At 62.6% G+C, this 13,660-nt stretch overlaps 1 protein-coding gene across 4 annotated transcripts in view; it reads left to right on the top strand.

Annotated features, from left to right (window-relative positions):
• Septin9 (septin 9) overlaps positions 1–12,450 on the top strand; it is a 136,780-nt gene extending 124,330 nt beyond the window's left edge. For all 4 annotated transcript variants that reach the window (XM_069992908.1, XM_069992910.1, XM_069992909.1 and 1 more), the window contains 9 exons: positions 3,444–3,635; positions 4,449–4,577; positions 5,061–5,142; positions 5,411–5,548; positions 7,149–7,266; positions 7,891–7,986; positions 8,161–8,257; positions 10,513–10,564; positions 10,749–12,450. In XM_069992908.1, coding sequence (XP_069849009.1) covers positions 3,444–3,635; positions 4,449–4,577; positions 5,061–5,142; positions 5,411–5,548; positions 7,149–7,266; positions 7,891–7,986; positions 8,161–8,257; positions 10,513–10,564; positions 10,749–10,884 — 1,040 coding nt within the window. In that variant the 3' untranslated portion in view covers positions 10,885–12,450. The remainder of the gene's footprint in view (positions 1–3,443; positions 3,636–4,448; positions 4,578–5,060; positions 5,143–5,410; positions 5,549–7,148; positions 7,267–7,890; positions 7,987–8,160; positions 8,258–10,512; positions 10,565–10,748) is intronic.
• Positions 12,451–13,660: the final 1,210 nt, after the last annotated feature.

The raw sequence follows: 13,660 nt of genomic DNA, 5'->3' as shown, positions 1-13,660 counted from the left end.
ATGACTTTGAGACTGACCCATGCTGACCTTCATCCCTTCCTTTCTGGAGGTCCTGGGGGAAGGGCGTGTCCTGTGTCAGGATGCCTCACACACTCACCTGTGCGTGTGAATGGGTGCTTTACACAGTTCTGGTCAGTTTTTTTGGGAGTCTTACCTCAGCCTTCCAAGTACCGGGACTGTAGACGGGTGTCCTGGTGCCTGGCCTTAGATGTTTGTATCTACTGCTTGTTGACTTTGGAGTTAGAAACGCCCTGAGAGCAGAGCCAGTCGCAGTGGGGGCTTCAGGTAGGTCCGTGAGGGGCTTGGGGTGTCAGGGGATGCGCTGCCTGGACCCCAGGCCGGGAGACCCGGCCGGAGCTCAGGATCTGCCCAGGGGGAACACGGTGCGCATCAAGTATCCCAGGTTGTGTGTGTTTGCCGTCTTGGTGGGGTCTGTGGGGGCCTCTTGTTGACCTGACTGCGCTGGGGGTAATCATTGCCTGGATCCCAACCTTGTTTGTCACAGATGGGGTTCGGGCAGGATTTAGCACCATCTAGCAGAGTTCTTGCTAGGGATGTGTAGCTATTTAAGTTTAAATGAGTGAAAATTAAGTAAAAAAAATGGGGGTCCCTCATTTGACAGCTTAGTCTCCAGCACTCAGAAGCCCAATGTGAGCATACCGGCAGTGCCTTAGAAGTAAAAATGGCCATGCCCAGACACTGCTGGGCATGGTGGTGCACACCTGTAATTCCGGCACTCAGGAGGCTGAGGCAGGAAGATCAAAAGCTCCAAGCCAGGCCTATAATCCTGGCTGCTCAGGAGGCTGAGGCCTGAGGATCGCAGTTCAAAGCCAGCCTGGGCAGGAAGGTTAATGAGACTCATCTCCAGTTAAGCACGAAAAAAGACGAAAGGGTGCCCGTGGCTCAAGTGGCGGAGCACTCCCCTTGAGCAAAGAAAGCCCGCTCAGGGCAGCGCTCAGACCCTGAGTTCAAGCCCCGGCACTGGCACCAAGTTTTAAAAAAAATCTAGGCTAACCTAACCTACAAAACAAAAACAAAACAAAGAAAAGAAGCAGGTCTCAGCTGTGTGCACGTTGGTGGTCACGCTACAGACAAGTCTACAGGAGGAAGCAGCCTCGATGTGCATGGACAGACGGACGGATAAATAAAACGTTCTTATGCCGATTTTAAGGAATATTATTCAGCCTTGAAAAGGAAGGAAATCCTGGCACACGCTCCCCTGCAGATGAACCGTGAGGCCGCTGTGCTAAGAGACACAACAGGCAGGCACAGAAGTGCAAGTACCGTACAACCCCGCCTCGGAGGGCCCCGGCGTGGTCAGACTCAGACACGGGAAGCAGGCTGGGCACAGGGCTGTACTTTTGCAGGCTCAGAACATTCTGGAAGTTGGTTGCACCACAGCCTGTGTCTGCCTGACCTCCCCCCTCCCCAAAAGTCTACGTTGAGATGGTTAAGGTGATAATGTTTTACTTACAAGCTGCCCGTGGCCCGTGGCAGACGCAGGGCTGCGGGGCTGCGAGGAGGCAGGGCGTGGGTGGGTTCGGGCATCGTTTCCGGCTGCCTTGGCATGGGGGGTGGGGGCTGGCCAGGCCCCGGGTGGCTTTCTGGGTGACGGGTCCTGATTGCAGGGCTGGGCAGGCTCCCAGAGGAGGGGCCTGCAGGAGTGTGTGAGGAGCTAGAAATCTTGGGCCACTTCTACCAACGAAGGGGCGTCCATGTGCTTTGATGGCTTCCGCGGGGCATGGGGTGGGTGGGATGTTTGGTTGGTGCCCGCGGAGGGCCTACCTGGAGCCCCTGGGGACCTTCCTGCCTCACCTGGGGGGAGGGGGAGGAGAGGAGTGGGGGTGGGCTCCAGCATGGGGCAAAATGGCTCCCAGACCCACAGACAGATGGAAGCAATTTTCAGTCACATGGGTGAGGGCTGAACCGCTGCCCTGTAAGGCAGGCCCCTGTCTGGCTCCAGGAAGCGGGGCCTCAAAGCCACAGCTCCTCGGCCAGCTGCAACACTGCGTCTTTGTTTATTTAAAGATGCTGGAAGCTGGGGAGGATATTTCTGAGCAGGGAGCAGAGCCCCTGCTTTTGCCGCCTTGCAGGGCTGAGTGTCCCAGGGCTGGGTGGGGCGGGGCAGGGCTGCGTGGGGGCGGGGTTGGCAGCCTGGCGCCCAGAGCTGGGGCTCCTCCTGGCAATCACTTCCTGGCATGGGTATTTGCTGGTTGTTGTTTTATTGGCCCTGGGTTCCGGGAAGTGGGGTCGTGTGCACGCCGTGTGGAGCGGCTGAGGAGTAGGTGGCCGGGCATAGTGCGTCTGCCCCCTTTGCTGCAATTTTGTCTTCTTCTTCTGTCCCCCACCTAGGGCCTGGGGGAGGGGGGAAACCTCGATTCCCACCGGTCACCCCAATGTAGCAGAACGAAGAGGAGCGAACACGGGGTTCAGCCAGGGCCATCAGGGCTCCACCTGTTGGCTGGGGGACCCGCAAGTATGGTGTCTGTCCAGGAAGAAGAGCAGTTTAACCCAATCCTGCCTGGGGCCTCTTCGCTGGGAGGCCTGGAAGGCTGGGTGCCCACGCTGCCCCCCTGCCCTCCCCCTCCCCTGCGCCCCTGCCCAGCAGGTGTCTGAAGAGGCGCCCGGTACCTGTGCAGGGCGCTCCAGCAGGGCGCTGGAGAATGAGGGGGGCCTTCTTGGTACCCTGTAGACCAGGGAAGACCCTGAGCCTGCGGGTGCTGCCAGGGCCGGGCACTACGGGCTGGCAAGGGCAGCTTTGGGGTCAAAGCAGTGTGTGGCTCTGTGGTGGGGCGTTTGTACCTCCACACCAGCGCAGGTGGGGGTGGCAGCTGGCCCCTGTGGGGCCCCAGTTCCCAGCCAGACCCCAGTGGAAGAAGCCTTGAGCCCCTGTGTTGGGCCGCAGTGCTGAGGGTGTCCAGTGGCATTGCTTGGGGCTCCTTTCTGGCCACCCCAGCCTCTGACCCACAGTGTGACCCAGGGGAGGGGCCGAGGCTCTGCTCTGATGCTCACAGAAGCCCCGGGTACCGGAAGTTCACCCCAGTCTGCAGACCTGAAAGCAGAAGCTGGGCTGGGCTGTGGATGGGGGGCAGGGTGGACTGGGTGGTCAGCCGCCCGGCCCGGCCCAGCGCTCTCCTTGCCTGCCTGGCCCTGTGGATGGAGAATGGAGGGAAGGCGGGTTCAAGTGTTCTCAGCCCACCTGGAGCCAGGGAGGAGAGAGGTCCGGGCAGGCATTGCTGGCAGAGAAGGTGATTAGAGCCAGGCGCAGCGTGGCTTCGGGGTGGGGTTTGCTTGAGGCCGCCGTGGCCCTGGGCCTGCCTTCCCCATGGGTTTCTTGGACGAGCTGCTCGGACCTCAGCTTCTCCATCTGACGGCGATGTGGATGTTTGAGGACACCCCGGGTGGCTCTGTCACACCCTGAACCGCTGCTCCTCTTTCCCCAGCCTCCGAAGCGGCTCCCAGCGGTGTGGGCGACATGGCGGACACCTCCCGAGACGCCATGCCCAAGCAGGCGCCCGCGCCGCGGAATGAGAAGGCCCCGGTGGACTTCGGCTACGTGGGGATCGACTCCATCCTGGAGCAGATGCGCAGGAAGGCCATGAAGCAGGGCTTCGAGTTCAACATCATGGTGGTCGGTGAGTCCCCAGGAGCTGTCCCCCACGCCGTTACCCCCCCCCCCCCGCCAGCGCCGAGGGCCAGCCTCTCCTCTGTAAAACGGGTGAGAGCGTGAACGCACGTGAGCATCCGTGCGCCCCACGGAGGGCCACGGCTCCTCAGAGGGGCCCCGCTGCGGTAGAACCCCGGCATCCCCTGGGTGAACAGGCCCGAGCTGTGACCATGGTGTTCACTGAGCTCCTCCTTCCGTCCACTGTGGCCCTCGGCCCGAAGGAGTTCAGCCCCAGCCCCCAGCAGGCCTGGCTGGAGGCCTCCTGGAAGCCTCACTCAGCTGCCTGCCTGGCAGGTGCCCCGGAGACTTCTTCCCTCTCCTGGTGGCTGCAGTGGCCCAGGTGTCACCATGGTAGAAGCACCTGCTGGCCTTGGGACCCAGCCCCGGGCCCGGGCGGTCCTCATGGTAACTCATGCTTCAGGAGCACATGCTCCATCATCTAATTTGAACTCCCAGGCTGCTCTACGGGGTGGTAGGAGGGGTCTGGGCACGTGTGTTCACCCACGGCCCAGGCTCAAAGCTGGGTCTGTAGGCACAGCCCACGCCTGCTGCTCCCACCGGGGCCTCGTGTCCCTGAGCCTCCCTCAGCCTCCGTGGCCAGGCTGGGCTATGCCCTGGAGCCCAGCTGTCCCTGCTCTGTGTCACTGGACCCACGGCCAGAGGCAAAGCCCCCTGAGCAAGTTCGCCGGGCACTGACGGCCCGCGTGGCGTGAGCCTGGGCATCGCCGCAGGCTTGCCCACCAACCGCTCACCAAGCAGCCTTCCTCTGTTCTGTCCTCAGGGCAGAGCGGCTTAGGGAAGTCCACGTTAATCAATACTCTCTTCAAGTCGAAAATCAGCCGGAAGTCGGTGCAGCCCTCTTCTGAGGAGCGCATCCCCAAGACCATCGAGATCAAGTCTATCACCCACGGTCCGCACCCTGGGGACGGGGCCTAGGCTGTGGGGGCGGGGCCTGGACATTGAGGGTGGAGACTGGGTTGTGGGGCGGGGCCTGGACATTGAGGGTGGAGACTGGGTTGTGGGGCGGGGCCTGGACATTGAGGGTGGAGACTGGGTTGTGGGGCGGGGCCTGGACATTGAGGGTGGAGACTGGGCATTGGGCGTCCAACTGGGCTGTGGGGCCTGTCACGGGGGCGGGGACTGGGCAGTGAGGCCCTTTCTCCCACAGAACAAAGGGAGCCCAGCTTGGTCAGGCGAGCCTAGGGCTTCACTGGGATCCCCTGGACATCTTAAGTCTTGGGGGATGATTGGTTCCGGCCCCTCTAGCCTGTGCCCCTGTAGATAGCACCAGGAACCATGGAAGGGGACACGCCAGTGGTGACCCCTGGGCTCCATGGCAGATTGTTTTCTCTCCTGGAACGCGCCTCTGACTCCACTGCTCTGGGTTATTCAGATATTGAGGAGAAGGGTGTTCGCATGAAGCTGACGGTCATCGACACTCCCGGCTTCGGAGACCACATCAACAATGAGAACTGGTGAGCGGCTCGGGGAGCGGGCGGAGGGTGGAGGCACCTAACCAGAGGGACCTGGCCCATGTGCTGCTAAAGCCTTGTGCCTTGAGCTCCAAAGACTCAAAGTGGAATCGCCATAGAAATCGAGCCCCCGCCCCCCAGGTCAGAGGTCAGCATGGGGCAGTTGGGAGCCGAGCGCCAAGCATCTGCCCGGGTTCTGGGGATTGACCTGGGGTAAAGGGGATGAAGGCAGAGGGCCCCATGTGAGGCTGAGCGGGGTCTCTCCACACAGCTGGCAGCCCATCATGAAATTCATCAACGACCAGTATGAGAGGTACCTGCAGGAGGAGGTCAACATCAACCGGAAGAGGCGGATCCCAGACACGCGCGTCCACTGCTGCCTCTACTTTATCCCCGCCACCGGCCACTCGTAGGTCCCCTCCAGGGCCCTGGTCCTGGGGATGGGTTCTGGGGTTCCACCACCCCTGGGATGGTCCTCACGGGTCCTCCGCTCCGCACCCACAGCCGTGGGGAGCTGGGTGGGGGGTGCGGCCATTAAGTGAAGTGAGTGAGACGCCCCTGGAGGCCAGCCTCAGCTACCTGACTTCCGTCCAGAGCCACCGCTCCGCCCACTCCATAGCCACGCCCACCCAGTCCATAGCCACGCCCACCCAGTGGCCGCTCCCATGGCATAGCCACACCTACTCATTGGTCACGCCCACTCACCACCCTCCCATCCTGGTCCCTTGGACCACTTGGAGGAAGGCAGGGAGAACAGTGGCCTGGCCTGGCTCGGCAACAGCTGCTGCAGGCCGAGACTGACTCGTCCAGCACTGTCTTCTCATCCTGTCCACCCTGAAGTTGCACCAGAGCCCTGCCCTGGATGCCTTGCCCCGGTGTGGGGGGGAGGCATGGAGGGTGTCTCCTCCCTCCCAGTCAGTCCGCAGCTCCCTAGGAGGCCTGTGTCCTCAGGATTTAGGGCCCTTTCTGCCCCCTGCTGGCCACCTCTTCCTGAGGCCCAGGGCAGCAGCTGCTGGTGGTCTGTTGGGCTAACAGTGAGGTGGGGTTCCCACGGGGAACAGCGGGAGTCCACCAGAGACAGGATGCTGTGAGTCCTGCTACGGGACCTCCGCAAGGCAGAGCTGCTGCTCTAGGGTCCTGTGGCCGCCCGTCGGCCGTTCCCAAGCTCTGCCTAGGCTGAGGGCCGGCAGAGGGAGACAGAGCCCTGATGTGGTGCCGGCCGGGCTAGCCAAGGGTGGTCCCCCAGAGCTAACCCTCTGGGCTAGGACCCCGCTGGGCCCTGGGCCTGGCTTCCGTCCCCAGCGCCCAGTCCCAGGGGATGGGTGGTCCTTGGCCAGCTTTGCTGAGACTTCTGCCTGGAAGCGCGCTTTCCCAGCAGGACAGAGACTCCCCACTCTGTCAGGCTCCACCGGCCTCTCTTCCACTGCCCTGTCCCATGTCAGACCCCAGGCTTGCTGGGGAGCCACCAGCCTGTCTTGGGGGCCCCCATTCTTTTCCTGTCCCAGCCAGTCAAAGCAAGATGGCATCAGAATAGAGGCTTACTTCATGTGTGGGCATGGGAAGGGCAGGTGGTGGACAGGGTGCCTGGAGCTAGCTGGCCTTGCCCTGAACGCGCGCGCGTATGCACACACACACACGCACGCGCACACACACACGCACACCTCAGCTTACTGGTACCCCTGAAAGCCCCCGTACTCCCCACTCGGCCAGTGCTTGAACATAACTGTCACTGCCGGCATCCACCAGGTGTGGGTCCCGGGACAGGACCTCACCCCACATCCTGGCCTGAGTCCCGACACCCCCATATCCCAGCCTCAGTCCCATCACCCTGGGACCCCAGCCTGAGTCCCGGCACCCCAGGACCCGGCCTGAGTCCCATCACCCCAGGACCCCGGCCTGAGTCCCGGTGCCCCAGGACCCCGGCCTGAGTCCCGTCACCCCAGGACCCCGGCCTGAGTCCCGTCACCCCAGGACCCTAGCCTGAGTGGTGTCACCTTGCGCCCTTTCAGCCTCAGGCCCCTGGACATCGAGTTCATGAAGCGCCTGAGCAAGGTGGTCAACATTGTCCCTGTCATCGCCAAGGCTGACACGCTGACCCTGGAGGAGAGGGCCTACTTCAAACAGCGGGTAGGGGGCTGGGGCCTCCCCACTGTCCCTGCCTCTCCGGACGCTGGGGGCAAGCTGTGGCCAGCCTGGGCTACTTTGTCCTGACAGTGCCCTACTTCCCAACCATCTGGAAACTTTTAATGGAGGAGTCTGGCTCCCGCCCAGTGGGTGTGAGGGATGCCCTTGGATTCCACAAGCTCGGCCAGTGGGGGGCTCCCGCATGCTTAGGGAGGTGTGGTCAGACGCACAGGAAAGTGCCCGCCGGAGGGGAAGTGCAGGGAGGCCATGGCGGGGGTGGGGGTGGGGGCAGTTACCCCCTCCCTCGCCACTATAGGAGGGGAGGGGCCCATGCTGACCTTGGAGGCTACTACAAAAAGGGTCCAGAAACGAAGAACTCAGCAACCTTTGGGGGTGGGGGTGCGGCTGTGATGAGCCGGACAGCACACTCAGGACGGGCCCAGAGCTCCTTGGGGTTCTCCAGCATCTCGGGTGGACAGATCTGCAGCTGCCCCTGCTTCCTGGGGCTGTCAGGGTCTCGGGTCTCTGGGGGCAGCCTTGGGCCCTGGGCCCCAGGTGGCCGACCCCTGCTGGCCTAGGCGCTGGAGTGCCTCACGGGGGCGGCCTGCATCTCCCCTCCCTCCCCAGATCACGGCAGACCTGCTCTCCAACGGCATCGACGTGTACCCCCAAAAGGAGTTCGACGAGGACTCCGAGGACCGGCTGGTGAACGAGAAGTTCCGGGTACGCACTCAGCTCAGCTGGTGCCATTCCCACATCCCTGGCGGGCGGGGTGTCTTCCCCCACTCCTCCCAGCCAAGGCCCTCAGTTCTGGGGTCCCAGGGGCAGGGTCCCCGGGGCTCGCAGAAGGGCTGGGCCTTTCCCGACCCGTGACACGCACCCGCTGTCCCCTCCCAGGAGATGATTCCATTTGCCGTGGTGGGCAGCGACCACGAGTACCAAGTGAACGGCAAGAGAATCCTGGGGAGGAAGACCAAGTGGGGCACCATCGAAGGTACCGGCCGGGGCCCAGAGATCAGATGACAAGCCAGTCACCCCTGTGACCCTAGACTGTGGGGCCCCCCAGGCTGCACTTGGAGCCTCCCCTCCGACAGGGGTGTTGATGTGGGACCTGCCCAAGCTCAGGGTAGCCAGCTTGGAAATCCTTCACTATGCAAACACTTCAAAGAAAGTCCCAGCCACACAGGTCAGGGGTGAGCTGAGTCTGCTCCCGGCCCAGATGGGCCCCCTCTGGTGGCAGCGCCTGGGGGTGGATCCAGGGCTTTCTCCACTCTGCTGTGAGACCGCAGGAGGAAAGGACAGAATGGGCCGGGGCTAACGCCACTGGGTCCTTGGGGAACGGCTTGGCTAAAAGGCTGAGTGGACAAGGAACACAGAGTTGAGAGTCAGAGTTTGGGCCTCAGTGTCCACCATGGATGGTTCCAGCAAAGTGGGGAAATCCCAAAGACAGGTAGGGCTTCCCAAGGCAGCCGGCGATGGCTGGGCCGCGAGCTAAGGGCGTGCGCTCCATATGGAGGATCTCAATTTAATTCTGGAGTTTTCCCCCCCTCTCCCCGGGTCCCCGGGCCCTCCTCCCTCTTAATAGCGAGGGGAGGAGGGGAGGCGGCTCTCGAAACCACAGGCTCAGCCTCTTGAGTTAGGAGTTGGGCGTTTGCAGCTGGATGAGAATGTGAAGCGGTGCACAGGCCTTTTTGGGGTGCTACAGTAGCCTGTCTGCTCCCGCAGCCCCGCCCCTGCTGTGCCCACTGTGTGGGTGTCACCAGGTGGGGTGCAGCAGATGCCGTCTGAATCACCCTTCCAGTGCGTGGCCTCTCCTGTAATGTGCCCTGGGCCAGGGCTGCTGGCTGTACAAGTGGGTCTTTGTTTGCGTCAGGCGGGCTTCTCCTAGACTCTGCTCCCTCCGGCCCCTCCCTGATTCTCCTCCTCCCCTGTGTTCCCCATCCCAGATCTTGCATTTCAGCACCTTTGTGTGAAAGACATGATTTGGAGGGTTGAGAATTCGGGGTTAAGGGGGGGGGGGGGGGGGAGGTGGATCCACATCGACGTGCATCTACTGCCCCCTGGTGGCCAATTGGGGAATGGCAGGTGTCAGGAGGAAATAGTTGGGAAATTCACAGGACCAGCCTGCAGCCTTCGCAGGATGTTTGCTGGGGGGCTGTCTCCCATTCGGCAGCCTTTCATAAGGACCCCGGGCACCTCCCAGAGCTTGCCTTCATGCCAGGGTTGCCCCGCGTGTACCCCTGACCAGGGACCTGGCCTTTGGGGGCCCGATCGCCCGTCAGGTCTGGGCGCTAGGGGGTTCTGCGTTACTATTGGTTCCCTCTTGGTGAGCGCCACTGCGCCCCTTTCCTGTCCTCGAATCCCCCGAGGGTGCTGCCCTAAGTCACACGAGGGCATCGCTCCATCTCCACCAGACACACCCCCCCGCCCTCCCCACGTTCCGCTCACATCTGCAGCAGAGGAACGCTCGTAGTTACACAGCAGGACTGCGGCTATCGCAGAGCGCCCGGGGTGTACCTGCTCTGCCCCGTACCCCCCCACGCCCCCCGCAGGGAGGTCTGCTGTGGGTCACAGGCCTGCACGCCGGGGAGGCACAGAACACAGCAGGACGTGTCCTGTCCTGAGCTGTCTGCCCGCACCGCCCCGGCGGCCGTGTGCACGCTCCCTTCGACAGTGTCACGTTGAGCTGGCTCTGGGGGTCAAGAACCACTTGCACGGTCTCTGTGTGTCTCCTGCGAGCCTGAGCACACGTGTGGCAGGGCAGAACCGTGGGGGACAAGAGCAGAGAGCCTGGGCTTTCTGTAAATCACCACATCAGTCCTGGCTCCGCAGCCCGCCCCGCCTCGGGTCTCTGCTGGACCGCCTGCCCGACCCTCACCCCCCCCCCCCCGCCTCTCCTCTGCATTACCTCCCCCCCCTTTCTCGGCTGCTAGGCCAAAACCTTCCACAGGGGCTGGAAGCATTCTGCCAACAAGTGTGTAGCATCAGATAGCGAGTTCGAGTCCCAGTCTCGGATGGGAGGAAAAAAGAACCAAAATCTTACAGCGTGCAGAAGCTGAGTTTGTCCCGCCATCTCGTGCCCCTCCGCCCAGCGCGGGACGGGGCCGCCAGGGCCTCCGCCCCCCGGGGAGCTGTCCTGGGAAGCGGCTCTTGGGCCTGGGATTGCTGGACACGGGAGGGGAGGACCAGGGTGGGGTGCAGGGCATCGGCATCGGCCGGATGCTGACGCCCTCCGTTCCCTGTCCGCAGTGGAGAACACCATGCACTGTGAGTTTGCCTACCTGCGGGACCTCCTCATCAGGTGAGTGGGCCGGAGCCCCTGAGTGGTGGGAGGCCGGGGAGCAGGCAGAGGCCCTGAGGCCCTGGGCAGCCCCAGGCTGACCGTCGAGAGGGCGCGGGGTGAGGGAGGCCGCGCGAGCCCGTGCGGGTGTGCAGAGGCCCGGGAGGCCAGGCCGCACCACCGACGCCCAGCCCGCCTGGCCCAGGACGCACATGCAGAATATCAAGGACATCACCAGCAGCATCCACTTCGAAGCGTACCGCGTGAAGCGGCTCAACGAGGGTCACAGCACCATGGCCAACGGCGTGGACGAGAAAGAGCCAGAAGCCCAGGAGATGTAGACGCCACCCGCGCCTAGGACCCTGCCCCCGACTCCTTCCAGTCCCCCCCAGGCCCACCCCCCGCCCCGTCTTATTTTATATCACTTCTTCCACGTGTTCTCCTCCGACCCTCCCCACGCAGCCAGGTTCCACGTGGAGACACCTCCTCAGTGTGTCAGTGTCCACAGCCCACCTGCTGTGGCGCGGGCCGGGCAGGGCCCCGCCAGGCCTGGCCCAGGACTGGAGAGGCTGGGCAGGAGCTGGAGGAAAGGACCCGGGAATCTGACCCTCCACCCCCACCCCCCGGGGAGCCAGAAAGCTTGTCTGTGCCCCCCGCCCCCCGCGTTCCGACTTGCAGGGACCAGGCCCCTCCGTCCTGTAGGCAGTGCCCGGGAAGGACGGGGCCCAGCCAGGTAAACCCGGAGCCCCCCACCCCCCCATGGCACGGGCCACAACTCAGAGAGCCCCTCACTCACTGCTCCCAAGGGGAGGCTAGAAAATTACACAACCCAGTTTCCATGATGGCTTGGACGGGCCAGGCCCGCCGGCCCCGCCCGGAAGCCGTACTGAAGCAGAAAGTGCCTTTATCCCAGCCGTCAGCGCGCACGCGCCCGGCGGACCCCGCCCCCTCCCCCAGCCAGAAACAGGGACAGACTGCAGGGAGGGACTCATCGGTCCCCATCACCCCCCCCCACCTCCAGACTTACGGATCTGGGTAACAGAGGTTCAGAGAGGGTCCCTCCCCACCCTGAGTCTTGGGAAAGCCGGAGCAAGTGCTCCTGGTGGAGGAGTTGAAGGAGAAAGGCAGGGAAAGGTGCTGGAAGGAAGATGGGGCACGGGTGGGACCTGCCCTACCTGGATGTGGGGGGAGGGAGGTCTGTCTGTCTGTCTGGTCTTTGGTTTGGCCGGAAATGCTGGTTACTCTGACGCTGAGTCTCCACCTCCAGAAGCGCGTCTGCATGTGGGAGCGGCCCACCCCACCCGGCCCAACGCCTTCGGTCTCCTGTGCCCTCCGGCCAGACCCCCAGGGCGGGAGGACCAAGGGCTGTTGTGCAGCAGGGTCGTGATGACACCCTGGCGCCCGCGCCCCAGGGAGACCTGCTCCCCAGCTGCCGTCACTTCCTTCCCTCCGGCCTCCGCCCCGCCTCCACCGGACATGTGCCCGCGTGGATGGTGGGAGGCGTGTGGGGCGTGCATGCCGGCGTGTGTGCGCGTGTGTTCCTGTGTTGGGTGGCAGCCATCCCCACCCGAGCTTGGCGAGACCCGCCCACCCTCAGCTCAACAGTTTACTTGCCAACTTGCCATGTTTTTTTTTTTTGTTTTTTTGTTTTTTTTTTTTTTGCCAAAACCAAGACTTTGAATGAAGTGTCCAGCACCAGGGCCCAGTCCGGGGGTCCCGGGAGAGGGGGGGCACAGCATCCCAGGTTGGGATGGCTCTGCGCCCCTCTCTGAACCCAGAGTTTGAAAGCTCCCCTTCACCGGCTGACCCATGATGGCCTTTGCTATGTGCCTCCTGAGAATTCGTCTTTTTGTATAAATGACAACCGTGTTGAAACGTATTTCCTGAAATAAAAGTTTCTGATGCAATCTCCGGCCCGCACGGAGGGCGTCTGTGACCCCGAGGAGGAGGGCGGCTCGGGCCCTGAGCCCGGGTAGAGCGCTAGCCTTGCGGAAAAGACGCTCAGGGACAGCATCCAGGCCTTGAGTTTGAGCCTCAAGACTGGCAAAACAAAACGCAAAAATAAGAACTTGCCGGGGGACCCGTGGCTCAGAGCATTTCTTAAACAAAGGAAGGGGCGCGGGGTGGGGAGGGGGCTGGCAGCTGGGGAGGTGGTTCAGCTGCCGGGAGCAGGTCCTGGGGTTTGGGACTCCTGAGAAGCCGGGTGGGTTTCCAGAGTCTCCACAAGGAGGCGCTGTGAGCAACCTTGTAAGTCATGGAACCTGGAAAGTTATTTTTCTTTTTGCAATTTTTCAGACTTCATATGTCAAAGCCAAGCACGGTGGCTCACGCCTGTCGTCCTAGCTATTCAGGAGGCTGAGATGGAGGATTGTAGTTTGAAGCCAGCCCAGGCAGGAAACAGACTCCAATTAACCACCAAAAAGCTGGAAGTGGAGCTGTGGTAGAGCACCATCCTGGGGGCGGGGGGGGGGGGGGAGCTAGGGACAGCACCCAGACGCGGAGTTGAAGCTCTAGGACCAGCACAAAAGTAGTCTTCCTATGTGGAGCCCTACAAAAAGGGTCGGTGTTTGGTGGACGTTCCATCCAGGGAGAAGAAATTGCCTCTAGACAATGTGGGTTCTAGAAGCATGGCCAGACAGCTGCTCTGCACTGGGCCTGGTTGGGGGGGGGGTGTTCTGGGTCTTAAAACTGACATACCTGCAGGCCCAAGTCCAGGTCAGGAGTCAGGAGGGCCCTGTTCTAGGGCTGGCCCTCTTCCTCCTCCTCCCTCCCTCCTGCAGCAGGTCTCCAGAGGGCAGGGTCCCCTTCAGGGGATTTGCGAGCTGTCCCTGAGAGCTGCAGACACCCCGGGCCTCCCTGGAGCCAAGCCTTCCTGTGGCCCTGTATGACCCTGCCATCGCAGAGACACAGCCTTGCAGCCCGCATCTCCTGAACATGGGTTCAGATAAGGGCCAGGAGGTCTCCCTCCCAGATGGCATGGAGGAGCCTCGAGTGGAGTCGGGGGGACGGAGGGAGAGGGGCCGGTGTCAGGTGCCAAGGCCGGAACATCATGGCGAAAGGAAGAGAAGCTGCTCACCCAATGGCAGCAAGGAAGCGGAGAGAGGGAGGGCGAGAAAG

Source organism: Dipodomys merriami, unplaced genomic scaffold (genome assembly GCF_024711535.1).
Source record: "Dipodomys merriami isolate MVZ:Mamm:240054 unplaced genomic scaffold, mDipMer1.0.p SCAF_42, whole genome shotgun sequence".
NCBI classification, from domain to species: Eukaryota; Metazoa; Chordata; class Mammalia; order Rodentia; family Heteromyidae; genus Dipodomys; species Dipodomys merriami.
This window is presented reverse-complemented; position numbering and strand designations above follow the sequence as displayed.